This window comes from Stegodyphus dumicola, chromosome 8 (assembly GCF_044657685.1).
Source record: "Stegodyphus dumicola isolate Sdum_Otavi_A_Nest chromosome 8, ASM4465768v1".
Taxonomy (NCBI): domain Eukaryota; kingdom Metazoa; phylum Arthropoda; class Arachnida; order Araneae; family Eresidae; genus Stegodyphus; species Stegodyphus dumicola.
In genome coordinates, this window is record NC_140775.1 from 74,745,052 (window position 1) to 74,767,594 (window position 22,543).

Below are 22,543 nucleotides of genomic sequence, written 5' to 3' on the forward strand. Positions count from 1 at the left end.
TAACTTATATGTTTTCCTTTTCAGGTTTGAATATCTTTACTTTTGTAAATATCATCTGCGAGTGGGGTTAATTTCAGATAATTTCATTTTCCAGTATAAATATCTGTACTTTTCTAAATATCGTCTGCTTATTAATAGCATTTTTCTCTCTTTTGTTTTTGGCATCATAAATCGCCATAATGTGCGCATATGAGGATCTGAAAACCTCCATGAATACCGTGAGGCACAAAGGGATTCCCCAAAGGTTAATGTGTGGTGTGGACTAATGCACGACCAAGTCACTAGGCCTTTCTTTTTTACAGAAAAAATGGTCTCATCAGTCGTATACTTAGACATGTTGGGAAACTTTGTATTTCCACAACTAGAAGAGCTTTAGCCACATGTCTTTTTTGCAACAAGATGGTGCACCACCTCATTGCGGTACCATCGTTCATAGTTCTTTCAATGACCATTTTACAGGAAGATGAATTTGGCAAGGAGGTCCAATTCCTTGGCCACCCAGATCACCTGATATAACGCCGCTGGACTTTTTCCTTTGGGGATTTGTAAAGGACAACGTTTACAGGAGGAGAGTGTCGAACATTGATGACCTAAAAGCCAGAATTACAACCGCAATAGCCTCTGTGGATGCCGACATGCTTGCCGGTAGCTGGCGTGAAATTGAATATCGACTTAATATTCTCTGTGCGATGAAGGGGGTTCACATGGAAGTTCATTGACAAGGGTCATGAAACTTTTTGAGTCTATCTAACCATTTATGTTATTAATTTTAATCTATCTTTATTATTTTATGAATTATTAAACATCAAAATGGCTTCAGGACTTTATAAACTGTATATTCTGTATTTAATTATTGTTTTCATCAGGTAGCTTTGTGAAATTTTTCTTTTAACTAATTATTTTGATACACTTAGTTTCAAGATAGCAAAGGTGTTGAGAAAGGAGAATTAAAGCAACTTTTAGATGTCCTAATAGCCAAATGTCATAAAGGTAAGTCTGTTTTAACTGAGTATAAATTTTAGACGGATGTTATCATCAATATGTTTTTCATTCAGTTATGCTCTGTTGAATGTCTGTTATTTTTATAGGTGCTTATGAGTTTTTGTATGAGTGGATTGTACTTTCCTTTTGTAACTACACATAGAAAATTTCAATTTGTATAATAATTTTGTGTGTGTTACATTCGTCTTCCTTCACTTATTTCATTGATAGTGAAACCGAAGAAAGTGTAAAATTTTTATTTTTAACTCTAAATAGCGTAACATGTTGTATTTGTTTCCCAACAAGTAGTTTAAAGGAATGTTTTCATTTGGAGAAAGCAGTTTATGGCAAAAATTTATAGTACATATTTATTATTATGTTTATATGTTGTTATTTTTTTTAATTTTATGTTTATATACACTGCTGGCAACTCTGGGAAGGAAAGAAAATATAAAAAAGATATTTACTGTGCGTATACAGTATGGCATGAAGACAAAATGACAAATCACATTTGTAAGCAATATTGGGGAAGGGGACAGGGTTTTGAAATTAGTAGAAGTATGTGGTAGCCCTTGCAGTTAAAATAGCCCTTACCCAGTTAGTCATGGAGTCGAACTGGACTTGGATGACAGAAACAGGCAACTCGTTCCATGCTGCTTCAAGTCTATACCACACTTCATTGACCATATTAGCTGGATAGGGGTGGCGGGCCAGTATCTCAGCAACCCATTTCCAGATGTTTTCAATATATGACAGATCTGGAGACTGTGCAGGCCAGGGCAGCAATAGAATACCCTGTGTATTGAGGAAGGTCAAAACACGACGTGCAACTTGTGGTCTTACATTATCTTATTGAAAAATGGCATTTGTGAACCCTCGAGGATCGGCCACAACCACTGATGTCAGAAATGTACCGGTCTGCATTCAAATTACCATCGATTCAAACTTAGAGATGTGCATGTCGTGTACCCAATGGCTGCCCAAAGCATCACACCAGGTGCAGGGTCCCTATGCCAATATCAAATGCAAGCAGGTGACGTGCAGTTTTCATGGAGCCTCCAGACACGTATACTGCCATCAGAATACTGCACACAGAACTGGGACTCATCTGAAAAGATGACATTGTGCCACTCCTGTATCCAACTTTGTTATTCTGGATACCAGAGTCTCTGTCTCTCTCCATGCTGCATTGTAAAGGCAAGCCAAATTAATTGTCGATGCACCATACGAGCGGATACTTGACATGCTGCAAACATGCCCATTTCCTAATGGTCCGTGATGTGACTGTATGCTTTTGCAGGATTGACTCTACAAAATATCTCTACCCTCAGGCATTAGTCATTGGAGGGTGTTGAGGTCCTGCATGTTGCTGTTCAGTATGAGCCTGAGCAACGCATTAATTCCATATTTGCATGACAGTGGTTGGATGTCAACCAGTCCAATGGGTGATATCATGGAACAATAATCCACACTCTCGATAGGCAATTATCTTGCCTCTATTGAATTCTGACACTTTCTGGTAAGCATTTCTTATTATTCAAGGCATAACACAATATTCTGAACAAACTCCGACCTTACAAATCGCTATAGAGAAATCGGAAACACAGCTTTTCTTTTATGCTCCTGTGCTTCAGATGTCGTTTCTCCCTCCTGCATCGTCTAAATATGCTGAAATACTAATCATTAGCATATCCCAACCTCTTCCTTTTCATTCGTCAGATATATGTTTGTCAGATCATTCCTTCCCGGTGTTGCAATTTTAATGGCCACCAGTGTACTTTCATGCAAAGTAAATAATAAATAGCATTAACCCTCTGATTGCTTATCCTGCAATTTCCTTGGGCAACAGGAAGAATGAACAAAATTTGATGATCCAGCGATTTTCGTGAGAATGCAGTTTTCCCCTGTATTTAAAAGCACATCCTAGTTCTCCCCCTGCTTAATCATCAATAATGCATTTTTTTTTTTTTTTTTTTTTTGTATTTGCATAGAGTTCACTAACTGATTTTGCAAACACTCCCACTCATATCCTTTTCCTTTTTTATATTCAGAATAAAGCTTGCATGAAACATTCAATAAGTGATAGAACATATGTCCCTAATAATGTTTCTGATACTGAAAGCGATTTTAGTTATTTTAAAGAGGCAGTGACAGCAAAACAGATTGTTATTTCTCACACATCTCCAGGTTATGATGAATCCAAAAATACTTCATTAACTGTCCAGAATTGGATCAGTTTCTATGGAGTGCTTTTGTACTTTACAAAAAGGACAACCAATTGCAAAAATTAAAGCTTCTGGAATTTCGTTTGCAAATGATGGAGCAAAGTATCGAAAAGTATTCAGATGAAGATACATGTGATACATCTGGAAAACCTAATTTTACTCTCAGCTCTTTGAGATTGACACCTCATTTCATTTTGCAAGCCACATACCTCTTAACCCCATAAAAAAGAGCTTTACAAACAGTGTGCTGTTGTTGCTTTAAAAAAAATAATAAAATATAAAAAATCACGAATTAGGTGCAATTAATTATATGCAAAGAATGTGGCTTTGCATATAATTAATTGCACCTAATTCGTGACTTTAGCTGAAACATTGTTTTGAAATTTGCCACAGCAAATTTAATATCTAGTGTAATATGTGTATTACACTAGATATTAATATTTTCATTAGTATATATATATTTTACATTTTTATTCTGCAAAATAAATCATAGTTTAATCAAGATTGATTTTTTCAGAATTTTTGTCTTTTATGTGATTATTTTTAAAACTGATTTTTATGAAAACCTGTTCCTGTGCACGAAATCTATGTTACAAGAATGTGCTTCATATTTTAACTTGCAAATATGTGTAGATTTGAAATATATGTTATGTTTCCGGCAAAGGGTGAAATCCAGCATTCTATAAAATGCCTAGGCATTGTATATAATGCCTAAAAATGAAATGATTCATATTTCCTAGGCATTCTATGGAATGCCAAATGACAAACCGGCAAAGTATGAAATACATTTGCAATTCGTTTTGAAGAACCAAACTACTTACCAGAAGTTAATAAATGATGTAAAAAAGCCAACGTGACTATTAAGAAGTAACCATGGGACTACTGGTTTCTGAATCACCACAGTTGTATTTTTGTGGAAAATAAAATTGTATTCATTGATCCTGTTAAAGAAGGTGTCATACTATACAGTATTACGTCACGGACACTGAGTTATTTCCAGTATTTCACGAAAACTCATTTGAGTACTGGATATGAATGACAACGTGACAGAATGTTGAAATAACTTTCAACCAAATACAAAAACATTCCATGTAATGATATTGAAGTGTAGAACAACTTTTGTGAGCCTTACCAGAAAAAAGAAACAAAAAGGTATTAAAAAAAGCATTGTTGTGAAACTTATGATTGTTTCTAAATTTAATTTCCGCTGTCAGGTAGATCTTACCAATTCCCAGTCTCAGCCAGATAGAAAATACAAATTTATTACACTGTATCAAGATACCTCACTATCTTTCTTTTATATATTTTGAATAACAGTTTTTTTAATGGCACTTTTTAATTAATTTTTCAAAATAACATTTGTGTTTTTGATGAATAGACATCTTTTAAATAACAGCCTTATCATTTTCATACTTTGCTTGAAGAGTATTTGTCATTCTATAGAATGCCTAAGTATATTATACACAATGCTTAGGGAAAGTATGTAATAATTTTCATATTTCATACTTTGCCTATAATCGTTAGAATGCCGGCATTTCATACTTTGCCGGTAGCATATACATTAAAAAAATATATGCAATTTTTAAGCAACTGAGAGTTAAAAATTGTAATTTATGAAAGACGTTTCTTTATACTTAGAATATATATCATTTACTTGGTTAGAAAGTAATCTTTACATGCTCAAAACTTGATTGATTTTGAGGGCAAACAGATATAGATCCCTCATCTTCCAGAGCCAAGAAATCTGCAATGAAGGGAAAGCCACAGTTGTATTTATACTGGAAAGGAGTAAAGTGAGCAAAAAGATAATGCCATTTGTCAGGGAAAATAGTAACAAAAATTGAAAAATTAAGTTAATAAAATTTTAAAAGCATTACGAAAAATTGGATAGGAATTAAAGTCATTCACTAAACAAGATAAATCTCTGAGAGTGCAAAAAGCTTCAAGAAAATCCAATTCATTTGTGAAAGAAGCCTTTTGGATGAACACTGGCTTTTCTTTTAGATTTTAAATACTACCCTAGTTTTTCTCTCTGTTGCAGATTTCTTTGCACCTGGTGAAGAGAGATGTGTACCTGTTTGTTCTCAGAATCAATAGTCTTGACTATTGACTATAGTCACACAACACACCAAACACAAAGTTGTTGCTTTGCTGATGTTATGTTTTACTTTGGCATACATCTCTTCTGTTTTGATTTATATTCTACTTAACAAAAGCTATGCTACATTTGTATTCAGTTTTTTTTATTTTATTTTTTTAAACTTCATTAGAAATTCTGACTTTATTTTTATTTATTTATCTATTTATTTATTTCTTTATTTCTGTTTTTAGAAAATAATTTGACAATAGCTACAAAGATATATTCACTCTGTGTTTTTCTGGTAAGTTGAAAAATACTTTTTTGAGAGTTTACTTTATTTAAAGTATTACAAATGAATTTATGTTTTTAAATTATTCTGGATGTAAGATTGATTCAAAATTGCTGTTATGTCCCTCTATAAAACAACCATGTTATTTACTTATCTTCTCACTGGGAAAAGTGTTAAAACTTTTTATGTATTATGATAAATTATAGAAATTTGCATTTTTTTGTTAGATGGGAATTTAAACTTTCTTCTCAGCATTTGAACATACTTTTGTGATATGGAAAATTAAAATTTGTGTTAACTTTTTGTATTTTGTATTTCAGGTATTATGTTTTAGAAAGCTGGAAAAAGAAACTTCTGCTGAAAAGAAGGTGCATATTTTTTAAGAATGAATTATTGTTTCTTTTAGACTAATTTAAAAATAAAATTTGGCATCAATGTTTTGAAGGAAAGTTTCTGTTTTTTAAATTGTAGATGTAAGAGAAGTCAATTTTAAAATTAGATTAAATTCAATCTGAAATTGGGGTCAGATTTTCTTGAAAGATCATTTCCTTGAAATTAATAGCAGTCTAAGATTGAATTAATTAATTTTAAACAATTTAATGATATTTTGTCCCTTTACCTTGGTCAAGTGTAATATAGAATTATTGTGACATATAATAGGCATTCATCTACCAAAGCAACTGACATTGAATACCAAAGCAACTGATATTGAAAATGAAGGGGGGGGGAACTACCACATTTAGTAGAAAATGAGTAAATCATCAGAATAATGAACTGGATTGAATTAAAGGATTTTTTTAATTCAGTTTTTAGTGTAAACATTGAAAGTATTAATAATACCAATTTCAATATAACTTCGAACATCTGAGTAATAATTGAAACTATTTTAACAATAATTTTAGAAAAACATTAAAATTATCTAGAAGAGGGTTCAAATGTATAATCTTGTATTTAATGATACACTGCAGTACATGGATTGTGTTATACTTTTTGCATCATTTCTTCTCCTTTATTTTTTTATCATATATATCGTATTTATTTTTTTTATCATATATCTTTCATTTTCTCAGGCTAGTTTTTCTGCATATTTTAACAGAAGCTACCTGCCAGTTAAAGACTCATTTTCAGCATTTACTTTTGTACAAGATTTTTGCATAGTCATCCTTTTTAAAGTTCTCTTTTGTTAAACAGTGTGAAATAAAGCTCATAATTTTTTGGGGATTCAGATTTACATAAAAGTAATAATAGGTAATATAATCCAATAAATTCAAAATATGTAAAGATATGTAAATGCAATTAGAGAAATATGATTTAAACTGCTGAAGGCTTCAAGAGATCAGATGACAGTTCTTTGTTAAATGCAAAGAATACCTTTAATAATCATCAGCGAGTTCAGCTCGCATTCCAGCTATGCGCCAAAGTGGGTGGAAATGTATCAGCTCACTTTACAGATTAATGATTGACAGATACTGCACTTATTTGGGAAGAAAGAATTGCATAATCTTGCAACTGGTAAAGAAGTAAAAGAAGCCATCAGTATATCATAAACCAAATTTCTGATAACAGAAGTTGCTAACACTGGGGGGGGGAGAATTAATACATTGTTTTCCTTCATAATTTGCAAATAAGAGAAATTTGATATAGCAATTATTTTAAAGATATTTTTAAAAATAATTTAAATTTTTAAATTATGCAGTTGTAAAATTATTGTAATAATTTATATTTTCAATAATTAAATATATTTATAACTTGCATTTTTCATCTTTGATAGCATCTTTTATGTTGTCTTTTTACATGTTATTTCTCATTAATTGAGCTTTTTAAATTGTTAATTTGCTTTTATGTTTAGAAACCAAGAAAACTTCCTGCATATATGAAAATGTACTTATCCGCATTAGATACATTTGTAAAAGGAAAGTAAGTAAGAATAATAGCTTTTTCTTCTATTTAGGATATGTTCCTGCTCTAAAGTGTTATCACTTGGTTTTATTTTTGAAATTACAAGTCATTGAGACTTCTACATTTGCACTAAAATAATGTTAAGAACTATTTTTGAAATTAGACAAGCTTCTGTATAAGTTTAAAATCCATATAAAATAATACATCCATATAAATCTTGTATTTTATTTTTTAAGGGAAAAATAAGTATTTGCAAAATGATTTTGTGGTATATTAAAAAGGTGTGCATTTTAATATTAAAATGCGTATTTATGTTAAAAAATGTGTATAGAGTACAAAGTCTGTAATCCAGACATCCATTATCTGGAATGATCTATAATCCGGACGTCAAAGTCATAAACTTTTTTTAATGTGTTTACGCATGTGCGTTTAATGTTACGCATGCGCGTTTAATGCTTATGCATGTTTAGCACAAAAAAACGAAGCGACTTAAACACTTACATTGAAAGAAATGTTTAATAAAGTAAACAAATAAATATTAAGCTTTTTTTTGTAAATTTTGATACCCGTTAGATCATAATTGCTCTTTATTTCATTAATTATGGTTTCATATTTTTAATTGTATAATTTCTGCATGCCATCTTACCAGATTTTAATTGATGATCAGTAATACGGAAAAACTCTTAATCCGAAATCGCCGAAGTCCCGATGAGTCCGGATTATGGACTTTGTACTGTATTACTTTAATTATGTAAGTAATAAAATTCTGGAATATTTTAAAAGCAGTGAATAGCAATATTGCTGTTTGCTTTGAGATACATTTCCTAAGATAATGCGATAGATTCCTGCGTTACCTGACTTGTTAAAGAAATAAAATTATTACTTTGATTAACTCAAAAGTGAAATCCACTGTAGTCCAAGAATTTTTAATTTAGTTGCTTGATTAACTAATTGATACAAAGCACATGGGACTTTCTTCCTAAAAGAAGGATGCTTTCTTGGAGGACCATATTTACAGAGAGTGTTCACACACTTTTAGAAGGATTTCGATAAAGAATTTGAAAGTAAATGTTTTAGAATAGACGTTTTTGGTAACACCTTATTATTTGATATAAGGAATGTCCTCTGCTACCAAATTTATTGCTCTTTCAAAATGTCGCATGTAAACAAACTCTGGATTGAAGGACATGTTTTTGTGCTTTTCAAAGAGAAATATTTGTATTCCATAATTTGAAAATATTGTAAACTGCGTGGTATTAAAATTTCGAAGTTCAAAATAAGCAATGTTATTTATCTAAAAGGGAAAAACCTTCAATTATTAATTATACATGGAAAGTAGATTGATTTCAAATGAATGCAAAAAAAAAAAAAAAAAAAAAAAAGGCATGTATTATTTCTAATGTTTCTAAAGTTAAATCATTTGTAACAAGAGGCACAGAAATAAATTGTAAAATCTTTAAGTACATCTGTAGCAACAATAAGTAAAACAGTGAACCAACTTAAAAAGCTAAAAACAATGTTCACCAGCATGTGGCTCAGTGTGAAACAATTTGTGGAATTCTGTATTAAAACTAGCAGGGGGTAAATGGAAATATTTTGTGACCCTTGATGAAGCATGATTTACCTAAACGACTGCAACAGGGGGGAATAGAAAGAAAAGAAAAATGGGGGTTCTATTTATAATTAAAAATAATGTGAAAATGTTCAAATCTGGTTCCATCAATACAAAGAAGGTTTCAGTAATGGCTTTATGATTGTCATAGGGTTCTTTAAGAGTGGGGACTTAAAAATAGGAAGTGTGGGGGAAAATTCTTAAAATCAACTCAACGTACTATCAAGAGAAATTTTTTCGTCTGATATTAAATTCCATTTCTTTATCCCAATGACTTTCAAAGACTGAAATTTCTTCAAGACAAAGCAACAAGTCATACTTCTAATTATACCACTGCATTCCTTGAAAAGATGAAGACTGATACAGGTATTGCATATATACCTTTTCAATATATTCCTGCAAAGTCTCCAGACATTTTACTTATGGACTATTTTGTATTTAGTCTCTTGAAAAAGCTTTTTCTGAATGCAAATGCTCCACAATTTATGAACTGTGAAAAGTAATGGAAATTACTACCCCTGGAAATTTGATGAATAACCCTTCTATCATGGAAGACTTATAATCCAGAAAAATAGATCAACCACTTAAAAAAGTACTCTTTACATTTTAAGCATAATTAAATGGCTCTGAAATCATTCTTAAAATGTGTAAACACTCTATATGTGACCTCATTGGCCAGGATCTGAACCTGGCCTGAATTACCAGTATTCAGCTTTCTTACCCATGTAGCCATTTGTAGGTCGAGACCGTTTAAGACAGCTGACTGACAGAGTAATATATTGTTAAAAAATAGAAGAGGTCTACAAAAACTGTCGATGGTAAATACATAACAGTTTTGATGAGAATGTTAAAATCTCCAAAATTCAGAGTAGGATTATGGAAAGAAAAGTGTTTCAATATTAAAATGTAACAAGGTTACGTTAGGCTACTCGAAACATAGTCCATCGCATCTTCATACCCTATTTTCTTTCTATAAAGTTACCACTAAATTCGAATAATTAAAATAAAACTTTTATCTTGAAATTTTGTGCATGTTAAAATTCATCTTTATATCATTTAAGAGAATAAATGAATTTAAAATTTTTATTTTTTGTTTTCACATTTTAGAAATGTTGTTATATGGAATGTGTTTAAAAGGATATGAGTCAAATAAAAACAGAGATCAGTATTTTGTAATTGAAGTTGAAACTCTCTGAAAAATTGGTAATGTTTCAAGAAAAAAAAAATTAAATAATCAGAATTCAAATTTTTAGATGAATTTTAATTTTTTATAGCAATTTATGAAAATTGTATGGAAAATTTTTATGATGAAAACTATCATTTTATAATAATTAGAAAAGCATTAAGTACATTTGAAATTTTTATTTTTAATCTATTAAAATAATATTATTTGAGTGATATTTTGTTTAGAAATTGAGATAGAAATTTTGAGCTTATTATAAATGCTGTGGTTAAGAAAGTGATAATAACAGTGGTAATAAGGATTTTCTTTAATTAGATTGAATGATGGCACATCCTAATATTATCCCCTTCCTATAGGAAAAATCACTGACTAAAACAAAAACCTGGCATCAAATTGCTTCAAAATACTATTACAGGAGTTGCTTTAAATCAAATTTTGTACTAGAATTCCATAAAAAATAGCTTGGGAGAACTTATTTATTGTTTGTTTGCAAATTTTATGAAAAATGTAAGAAAAAATTGTAAAATTTTTGGTGGTATAGGATTGGTAAAATATTGTACACCATAGTTTCTGCAAGTATCAAAATAATTTAGTGTCGAATATCAATAGCTAATCATAAAGTACCATTAATTAACATGATATTTACATCAATAAAGAAAGTAAGAAAGCAAAATATTTTAAATTATAAACTAATATATAGCAAGGGCAAAGACCAGATAAAAGTGGTCATTCCACTCAGAGGGTTAAAATTGATTTAAAAAAAAAAAACTAAACTCAGTGGCATAACAACCCTAATGGGCCAAGGCCTGCAGTGCCAGAAATCTGCTTTCTTGAGCGTGGGCCCTGGGGTGCATAAGCATATGCCCTGAACAAGTAATCAGTTTGTCGCAGGACCCCCAGTGTTTAGTTCCGAAGCAAACTTGGTACTCATTTTATTGACCTAAGTGATAGAAATCAAAGGATGAAAGGCTGAGTCAACCTTGCCCAGCCCGGGAATCGAACCCCGGACCTGTGGTGCTACTGCGCTATGTGCTAGCCACTGGGCCTAAAATTGATTAAAGTTACCACTAAATTCAAATAATTAAAATAAAACTTTTATCTTGAAATTTTGTGCATGTTAAAATTCATCTTTATATCATTTAAGAGAATAAATGAATTTAAAATTTTTATTTTTTGTTTTCACATTTTAGAAATGTTATATGGAATGTGTTTAAAAGGATATGAGTCAAATAAAAACAGAGATCAGTATTTTGTAATTGTTGAAACTCTCTGAAAAATTGGTAATGTTTCAAGAAAAAAAAAAATAATAATAATAATAATAATAATAATAATAATAATCAGAATTCAAATTTTTAGATGAATTTTTTAGTAAAGCTTAATGTCTTGAGTTTTAAATGCTACTTTGAAATCTTTAAATTCTAAAAACATCTTGCTCCAAATTATTACATATTTATAATACTCTATTTCAAAGCAGCAGTGCTGTAAGTTTACATTTCTTGAAATTTGCATTTGAATTAAAGGTAAGCATTTTTATTGCATTAATTCAATTGAGGCAATGTATAAAGTTTTCTGGTGTTGGGATTTCAGTTGTTTCTTGTTGTAATAACAGTTTGTTGCTTTAGAGAGATGGATCAGATACAAATGCATTTAAACTACTTTATGTAATTATTTTTTAACTTCTGCATAACTTTGGTGGAAAAATTAAGTGACATATTTAAATTACAATTTTCATGCTTTTATAATAGTATTTTGATTTTTTTGTGAATGTTAATTTTTTATTTTCTATTTTAATAGAAGCAGTATGCTACCACTTTTTTTTGTAGCAGTCATGGATGCTTGCCCTGTAGGTTATTTTATTTATTTATGGTATTATTATTTAGACATGATTACCTTATACACCTTGTCAATTTTTGTTAAAGTTATGATGCTTCTTGAAACTGCTTTCTATAATGGAAAATTTCATTGATGTTATTATATTTAACTTCATAAATATCCATGAATTATTTTTAGAATTTTATCCAAGTCCTAGAAAAGCAATGATTTTGAATGTGTATTGTTTAGGAGTTATTTTCGTATCCTGATCAGAGATGATTTTAACTAACTCAGACTAGAAAAAATTGATTTATTTATATATTTTTAAAATTTTGTTTTGAAGTATAAGTGACTAAGTGGGTTAAAGTATTCCTAAACTAGTTGGGATTTAATAGAAAGGTGCCATTTCTATGAAATTTTTGTAACAGCAAATTTTCTTTTATTTGTTACTTTATCTAGAATTTTTCTACTTAATGTCACCCCTTTAATTTGTTTTCTTTGTTAATATAAGAAAGATAATTATGTTTTGAGCATTTTTGACTTCATTACTAAAGTTTTTCTTTATACTGAAAAATTGGTTTTTGTTTCATTGCTTTGTTTTTATTGTATTGTTGTTATTTTAGGCAGCCCTCAACTTTTGCACATAATTGGTGTCTGGAAATGGGTGCAAATGTTGAATGCTCGATTGTATTGGGAAGTAAAAGAAAAGAACATTAAAAATTGTACTTTAAAATATTTATTCATCAGTATACATTATTAACTTAATGAGGTGTATTTAACTGCTTGCCTGATTATCCTGAGTTATCTTGGGTTCATATATATTGCAGTTAATTGTTATCCCGAGAAAACTCGGGAAAAGCAGAATTTGTCAGTATGATTTGTTTTATCGCGGTTTTACTCAGCCTGGAGGAAATGAAGGGAAATATTCAGCTTTGATTAGCAGTTTGCCAAGTTTTGTTGATTTCGTGGTTCTTTTGGCATGACTGATCATGTGTTTTCCCTATTGTATAGTATATGTTGGCTTGTGAATTAGTACTGTATAAGGAAGGATAGTTGCATTGACAAAAGTAAAATAATGGGGATGATGCAAGATAGTGAAAGCGATGATTTTTCAGATAGTGATTATGAAGAAGTGGACATTTTCCAGATGTTATTCTTGTTACTGAAAAAAAAAATCAATTTCAACGAGACAGTGTACTCTGTGCTCCCGTAAAAGAGATTCCAGTGGTGAGCCAGTAAGAAAAGAGATCAGATACCAGTGTACAGAATGTCAGGTATCACTGTGTGTTGTCCCTTGTTTTAAAACCTATCATACAAAGACTAATATTTATCATTTTTTATTTTCCCAAAATAACTCGGGATAGTAAACTAATATTCAAACTAAATGCTTTTACATCTGTAAAAAATTAACAATTCAACTTAAAACCTACATGTTTTGGTTTGTTTCATTTCCTTGTATTTAATAATAAAATAAAAAAAATGTGAAAATTTGTTGCAGTTTTTTTCAAAAAATTTGTATGGAAAGCAGTTAAGTGTTTTCGGGTTTTTTCCTTTAGAGTTAGTTGAATACCCCCCTTTTTTTTTTCTCTTTTCTTGATAAAGAATTCTACACCATGCTGTGCCGTTCTCAATCACCATACATACTTAAGATATATGTTCTCCATTGGGGTTACATTTTTCCATGATATGCAAAAATTTGTCAAGATGCATGAAATCATATTCTTGATTCTCAAAGTCGTGGCGATTTTAACAGCTTCTTCTTCCTCTCTTTCACTTTATATTTCACCTCTTTTTGCTCGCTTAACTGTTTTATCTGCAATAATTTCCAAAGTTTCTTCAGAATTTATAAAATCGCTCATTTTTTACGGGTCTAATTGTTTCCAGGATCCTTTTATTTCAGCCCATGTCTTCAATAATGTTCATTGTGTTCCATGTATTATAGTTATCCTAAAAGTTTCTTAATATAGCCACTTTCCCTGCCTTGATGGCCTGATCGAGTATTGTCCTCATATAATATTGTTTAAGCATAACTATTGCTGTTTGATCCATGGGCTAAATGAGGCAGGTCATATTGAGGAGGAAGAAACACTATATTGATTTCTGGCTATAAATTCTGCAGAAATTCTCATAGTTCTGGAGTATTGTCTAAGAAAAATAATGTTTTAAATTGTGAATCTTTATATTTACAATATTGCTTAACTGCTGGCATGAAAGGAAAATTGAACCAGTCTTTAAATATTAATGCAGTAAACCTAGGCCTTTTATTTAACCCTCTGAGCGTTATGACCAGGTTTTATGCGGTCATCAGAAGTTTTGCTACTTTGTATATATTAGCTTATAATTTAAAATATTTTGCTTTCTTACTTTCTTTAATAATGTAAATATCATCTTAGTGAATGTAAACTTATGAAAATGCAGACTAAAATAAGTAATTATACAAATTAAATTAATTAATGCTGTTTAAATACTGGTCTTCATGACGGATCAAAAATCCTGTGCCACTCAGAGGGTTAATTACCAAATGACTGGAAGAAATTCTTTATGTCTTCCTTTCAGCGCTCTGAGAGTTTCTGCTTGATAAACTAACATTGGCTTCAGATTTAAATCACAGTTTTTGCAATATTGAGAGAAATCTTTAAATAACTGAACTTTTAAAAATCTGTGAAGTAGCGAATTATGTGAAAGTAGAATGTGCGAAAGTCAAAGCTTCCTTGCATATAATTTTTTATGAATTGCCATATTATAGTATATCACAACACATATGTAATTATTAACTTATTATAGATGTGCTTTAATTTTTTTATTTATTATTATTATTTTCTTGATCTTAGGATGTAGCATGGGATTTTATTGAGCCCTGCATAACCTATGCTCTCCATAGTGATATTAGAATGTATAAAAGAACTCAATGTTTGGGTCTTATTTCTGAAGCTTTAAAGTTTGCTAAGGTAATATTTAATTTTCATTTCTATTGCAAAATATTTTATTGATTCATTTGTGTGAATCTGTATATGTATTTACTTGTTTGAATTCTTATGTTTTTCTCTTTATTTATAGAGTCAAAAAGATGTAAGTTCAGATCAGTGGCTTGAATTAGGAAATAAGTTAATTCCTGCAGCTGTAGAGGTAATACTATTAAATTTAAATAACTAACAGGCATAAATAATATAAAGTTACCTACAGTTACTATGTCCATTAAATTTTGATATTGCTTTCGCATGTTTAACATTATTAAATATATATGTTTGTTATAATGTCCAAATATCTATGTCCATTAAATTTTCATATTGCTTTTACATGTTTGCATGTTATGTAAACCATCTTATTTAGGAATAAAGCATTAAGTCTCTAGTAGTTGCATTTACAAGTAGGTATTCCTTACTAGTTTCTAAAAATTAAAAATAAGTAAAGGAAAAAAGTAAAAACTTTTTTAGTCCAATCAACATCAGAAGCCAATCATGCATATGGTTGGCAATATTTGCACTGCAAGAGTAAGCATACCATTTGGCATTATTCATAAGCTATTGATTATAAAATCAACCACCAAGTAAGTATTTGACAGCATATAAGACACACTTTTTTTCCTAAATTTGGTCTCAAAAAAGTTACCTGCATCTTATACGTGAAGGAAACAGCTTTACTTTCAATACTGAATGTTATTTTTAGCCCAGATAAAGGTCTAGACACACATAACTTTTCCTACATCTGCCATAATTATTTTGCGCATGCGTAAAATATCTGTCGCCAAAAAGCACCAAAGCTCAAAGCTGATGTCAAAGTTTGAACAGGTTCGATGGTCACATTACGTCTATGGAGCCTTTCCTTCTTTACATAGACTTTCTTTGACTCAGCCGACACACGTGTCGGTATTGGTGCTACTCTGTACAAACGTGTCAGTATCGGTGCTTAAAACTATTTGAAAAAAAAAAAAAAAAAACCCTGGAAAATATGACTACAGGAAACAAGAGATTAAGCTATACAATTCAGTATAAACTAGGAGTGTTAAACTACGCCAAAGGGCATGAAAACAGAGCAGCAGCAAGGCATTTCGGTCCACCACCTACCGAAAAAATGATACGTGCTTGGCGACTGCAGGAAGATTAACTGAAGACTGCTAAAAAACAAAAACATAACCTTCGATGCCCAGCTCCAGCTTGGCCTGAACTTGAAAATGCCGTAAAAATGTGGGTGATAGATAAGAGGAAATCTGGAATATGTGTTTCAACCAAAATGATAATCCATAAGGCCAAAGGATTTGCAGAAAAACATGGGAATCAGAACTTTTCAGGGTCTGAGGGCCTGTGCTACAGGTTCATGAAAAGGCGAGGCTTATCAATGCGCACAAAAACAACAGATTATGAAGAAAAAATACTAGCATTTCATAGGTTTGTTATAAATGCACGCAAGAAAACTTCTTTTAAGCTCGGTCAAATAGGAAATATGGATGAAATTCCACTCACATTTGATGTACCATCCAACAAGACTGTGAGTATTAAAGGGTCTAAATCAATAACCATAAAGACCACAGGTCATGAAAAAACCTGATATATAGTAGTTCTAACATGTTGTGCTGATGGCACAAAACTACCACCGTTTTTCATATTCAAAAGGAAAACTCATCCGAAAGAAAAACTTCCAACGGGTGTAATAGTTCATGTTCATCCCAAAGGCTGGATGGACGAAGCTGGAATGAAACTGTGGTTACAGAATGTATGGGCGAGGCGACCTGGTAGACTCTTAAGAAAACCCTCTCTTTTGTTTTGGATCAGTGTAGCGTCCATAGAACTGAAACCATAAAGAATAAAGTGAGAGAATCAAAAACCTAGATAGCTGTCATTCCTGGTGGACTGACTAGCCAATTGCAGCCTTTAGAGATGTATCGGTGAATAAGCCATTTAGGAAAAAGTGCGAGAATGATGGAACAAGTGGATAGGAAAGCCACATCACGCCCTCACAACCTCAGGTAGAATGAAGCGGCCCTCTATTTTACAAGTCTGTGAGTGAGTAAAAAGATCTTGGGAGGACGTAAAGGCTGAAGTAATTGTTAAGTCCTTTAAGAAGTGTGGAATCAGTAATGCTCTTGACAGACCAGAAGATGATGCATTATTCGAAGAAGGTGATATTAGCGATGACGGAAGCAGTAGTGATGACGATATTCTCATTTTCGATGATGATGATAGTGAAAAGGATTTTTATGGTTTTGAAAGTGATTAAAGTCTAATTTCATGATAGACAACATTTTCCTTGAATCTGTGTTTTTTGTTGTTTCTGCTTTATTTTGTATTATGCTTGATTGCTTGCCGTTCATTCATTTATTCTTTATTGAAATTTACATATCATGTTCAAAATAGCTTGCCGTTTGTTAATTTTCCTTAATAAAAATATGTTTGGTAATTGCCTTCAATGATTGTTTATTTGGCTTTTACGAAACATGAGAACTAAAAGAAACCACATTTTAAGTTATTGTCGTGCGGACTATTGAAACTTTTTTCCCTTGTGTGTGGCCTTCTAAATAAGGGTGCGTCTTATATGCCATCAAATGCAGTAATTAATAAAAGGACCAAAATTAAATTTTAAACACATGTTATAAATTTGGGCTTTAAAAAATTCATGATCATTCATTATTACAGACATTAAGTTTCATGGAAAATTGGAAAGGAAATAGTTTTTTATATGTTTTATTTTATTAAAAAAATAATAGTGGCAGTGCACATTTTTATTCTTGTCAATACAATACCTGACACAAGATATGGTGTAAAAATGAACTATATTTGGAACATGTTCCAAAGTAGATTTTGGATGATTAATAAACATCTTTCATAGAAATCTGAAGTCAATCAAGCTGGCTTAGTTATCTGCAGTATCAAGGCACATTATGGCTGATTTCTATCATACTTTTGGCTGCAATAATGAGTGCAGATTTATTTAAACAACAAAAATCTGTAAGTCAAACAACAAAAATCTGCATTGTATATGCAAATTTTCCAGGACAAGTTTTGGTGGTTTTACCAAACCACCCTTCTCAGCTGCCAAAGTGCAAATGGTCCATATTTGTACGAGTACACAGTTCAAGACTGTTCTCAATAGCCAGACTAATTTTGTTCAAAATCACATTGTTCACACACTTTTGATGGTATTCTTATTATTTGCACTGTGTTATCAATGATTTATATGGTGGATCATACAATACGTTATCTGAAGCTTACATAAAACTGTATGTGATATTTACCTCAAGATTCCATCTTACTTGAATGACTTATGAAATACATCCAAGTGGATGAGAGTATAATGGTCTGAGCTATTTTTTTCTCTCTTATTGAGGAAGCATTTCATCCCATCATTCTTGTAGGTCAGATTCAGACAATTCATACTTTCATGTTTATCATGATCAGTTTAGTCCAGCGGTTCTCAACCTTTCAACTGACGCGTACCATCTAAATAAAAACTGAATTACTTAAGTACCACCGCTACATTTTACAGTGATTATTTTTCAATTTCACAATGGAAATATTAAAAATAAATATATATTGCCATTTGAACAACCTATTGGCTATTTGTATTAAATATGCATACATAAAAAAATGTATTAGATTCAAAATAGGTTACCATTTTGGTAGCCCATTTTATTATCAAAATTTTATTATCAAAATTTAAGTTATAATACTTTAATTCTAAAATTTAGTGCAAAATTTGGACCTGTTTAAGAGAGACAAATTTCTTTGTGTCTGGTCTTATTTCACTTGGTTTTAATCGCAAATTAAGATCCACTTATAATTTTGTTCTATATATAATTTCTAAATATAGCATGTAAGGAAATCCTTGTTCACACAAATAGGTTGTACAAAAAGGGAATAAAAAAAATTAATAGCTTTATTTGAAAGTTATTTTTCGGTTCAGACAAAAGTTAACAAGTATATTATTTTTGAAATCTTCAGTTCGATCACAGGAAATTTGGCTAATATTCCATAAGCGGGGTAAGTTGGTGCTAAACTATTCTGGCTTCAAAATTTGGCGAATTTTTTTGGCGGCAATGAAAGCACTAAGATGTGATTTTTAAACGTAAACAGAATAGTAACTTTTAAGTTTTGCAGTAGTGAAATGCCGTTATTTTACATAAACAGAATAGTAAAATGAGATGATAAATTAGTAAAACATAGTCCTATCCATGTAATTCATCATAAAATAGTAGAATGAACAGTTCTTGTAAATAATTATTGAGTAAATAAATATATACACTTATCAGATCATAGCACTGTGAAGTGAGTTTTAAATGTAAACAGAAAAGCAAATTTTTGTGTACAGTGGTGAACAGTGATTATTATGTGTAAACAGAATAGTAAATGAAATTGATTAAATGATAAAACAACGTCCTGAAATTCAATACATTAAACAAAACTTTTGTTCAAAACTTTAAATATTCCACAACTTTCAATTGCCACATGCAAGAAACAAAACTTTAAAAAAAAATTAATAAAATTAAATGAAAACATTCATAACTTCATCTCAAATTCAACATTCTTCCACCACTAACAGCTTAACCTTCTACAAATATTTATATAAATATAATATTAAACATTTATATATATAATAATAATATCAAACAGTAAAACTTTTTAAAACAAACACAGTATTTCAAAATTAAATTTAAAAAAAAAAATCTTCTGGCTACACTAAATTCGCCTTCTTACAATTACTGAAATAAAGCTCTAGGTTTGCCACAAGATAACATGTAGCTGGAAACCAAAATCAAATCAAAATCGCACCAAATAAAAAAAATTCTCTCCAAGTTTGGCGCTCACCCCGATTATGGAATTTTAACCGGAAATTTCTATCAAAATTTTCTTTTTCTTCACGAGATTTTCGAAATTAATAGTTAAAAATACTTTTTCTTTGCATACCACCTATTTTTTTCTTGCGTACCACCAGTGGTACGCATACGCCCGGTTGAGAACCCCTTGTTTAGTCCATTTCTTTAGATGTTAAAAGAGAGACAAAACAGAAGAGAAACATGCCAAAGTTAAACATCAAATTAATTAAGCAGCAACCTTGTGTTTGGCATAGATTTAGTTAAGATCTCAATTAATTTCAAGAGTAAACAGGTGCTGGTTCCTCTTCATCAGAAGTTCAGTCTTGCAGATTTATTTGCTTCTGATGAAGAGGAACCTGTGCCTGTTTGCCTTCGAAATCAATTGAGATCTTTACTAAATCTATGCCAAACGCAAAGTTGTTGCTTTACTAATTTTATGTTTAAGAGAGAGAGTCCTGAAAATTAGTGCTAAATGTCACACTGAACATTTAGTTGGAGTCAGCATTTAGTCAACAATGTAAGGAATGTTTTTGAAAATGTGAAAAGAATTCTTTTTCTTGCCATGACTCTCAAATTCTATGAATCCAATAAATATTCGTAGTTGGAGTTTAGTAAAGTATTATGAGCAGCATTGCTCCCAAGTCCAAATGTTGTACCACACAATGTATTCATCTAAGTTACTGCATTCCTGCAGTATTTCCATAGCTCTAAGGCCAGTATATAATTTTTCAAATGGTAGTTTTTCTTGTCTTGAAAATTTTTTTTTTTTCTTCATGATTTTTCATTCGCTTCATTTTCCCTCCCTGTGTTCCCTTTTTTTGGTTTCTGCCATTTTTAAGATATGAATAAATTTTTGGTTTGGCGTATAATCATCATTAATTAAAAATACCATTTCTGATCATCTTGTGTTACTTGATATTCTGGATAACTTCTGCATGAGAACAGACATTTTTTCAAATAAAGGTTGCAGACGGATTTAATTTTTTGTTTCTTTTTTTTTAATCATGAGAATTTTTTTGACATATTTATTGTGTTGATAATCTCCTTATTTGTTAATATTAATTGGCCTGTGATATAAGTATACTGCAAATATCCAATATATAGGTTCTTATAGCATTGCATTCTCTTTCTAGATTTTTATGGAACTATAATTCATAAGCTGAGAATATATCTTAGTTGTAAATTCCTCTTCCATCTTTATTTTTTTATAAGTTCCATAAAATAATAACTTTTTTTTACAGACTATGAGTTCGTTTATACCTTCAATTAAAATGCTTTTTTGTTGATTCTAATTGGCATAATGGTGGGTAATTAATTGCTTTTTTTCCTTTTCCTCAAGAAAATTTTACAAACAGTGTAATTACAAGCTGTTTAGTTTATTTATTAGAGTATATAGAAGTTAAATTCTTCTTTTATACCTTCAGTTAGAATATCTCAGAAGAGTGTTTTTTTTAATTAAATAATTTAAAAAAATATGGTTTTTTAAGTAAAATGAGTTTTTTTCATTGGCATCTTGTGCAGTTCACATGTTTTTTGCAAATATCTTGCAATATTCTGATAGCTTTTGTCTGAATTTAGATAGATGTAGATGCTATTTTTTATGCTTGCCTCAAAGTTTTTACTGCTATTTTTTTTCTCTCTTATGAGTGTTATCCAGTTTATTACCAAAGTGGAAGTAATAATTGAAAGTTTTTTTTTTTTTTTTTTTCTGTGTGTTTTTTAATTCTGGTATATTATAGTGCAATTAATTGCAGTGTAGATATTTTAGTAAATTTGATTTTAAATGTTCTCCAGGAAATAAGAATTGAAAGAATTGTTTCTTCAGTTTTAGTATCCATTTACTCAAGATATTTTATTTTCTTCTTTGGGATAAATTCATTCTCAAGTTTTGGAAACTGTTCAGTTTGACAGCTTTGAAATTCAAGTTTTTTTGCAAGTAACATATCTATATTTTTTTCTTCATCATTAAGTGTCAATTTGCTTCTATTCTGGTCATTTTATTTTCAGTTAAGTTTCTTCTTTTCTTGAAGCTTCTTCTTCTTCTTTCCCCCAAATCCTTTCTAAAGAACTTTTGCTTAAGATTGGTTTTATCATAGTCTTTCATCTGTATTTCTTTGCCATTTATATCTGTTGTGGAAGCTGCAGATGATTTTCTTGTGTCAAAAAGTTAATTTTTTTTCTGAAATGATTTCAAAGTATTTTACATTATCTTGTGATCATACAGGAGTCTTACAAAACTAGTGCTGGGGAGGTAATTCCTTTTGTTGGACTATGAAGAAAATTTCCTATGCTTATAAGTTAGATTTTTCTAAACAATTAGCTATTGCATATTCTTTAGTTTCATGAAAGCCATAGATCAAGCAAATTTCTTAATGTCATGAAATGCTTTTCAGCCAAATTTCTCTGACCATCTAACTATTGTGTATTCCTTAGTTTCATGACTACTATATCTTCATTTGACATAAGACCTTTTGTCACTTTGTTATATAAAACACCTATTATCCTTTAGTTTTTCGTCTACTTATCCAGAAGATTAGTAACAGGGGGATTTAGCTCTAGTTCAGTAAAACTATCTAGTGACGTATTCCATATTCTTAGCCTCACTTTCTTTTAGAAATACCATATTTGAGGATATTAGCAAAGTATTTTCTGTAG

General features: G+C 30.6%; 1 protein-coding gene across 3 annotated transcripts in view; it reads left to right on the forward strand.

Annotated features, from left to right (window-relative positions):
• Nucleotides 1-22,543, forward strand: part of Mybbp1A (MYB binding protein 1a) — a 148,763-nt gene that overhangs the window by 96,876 nt on the left and 29,344 nt on the right. For all 3 annotated transcript variants that reach the window (XM_085822006.1, XM_085822008.1, XM_085822007.1), the window contains 7 exons: nucleotides 915-990; nucleotides 5,538-5,587; nucleotides 5,896-5,943; nucleotides 7,425-7,492; nucleotides 12,064-12,112; nucleotides 14,913-15,029; nucleotides 15,139-15,207. In XM_085822006.1, coding sequence (XP_085678132.1) covers nucleotides 915-990; nucleotides 5,538-5,587; nucleotides 5,896-5,943; nucleotides 7,425-7,492; nucleotides 12,064-12,112; nucleotides 14,913-15,029; nucleotides 15,139-15,207 — 477 coding nt within the window. The remainder of the gene's footprint in view (nucleotides 1-914; nucleotides 991-5,537; nucleotides 5,588-5,895; nucleotides 5,944-7,424; nucleotides 7,493-12,063; nucleotides 12,113-14,912; nucleotides 15,030-15,138; nucleotides 15,208-22,543) is intronic.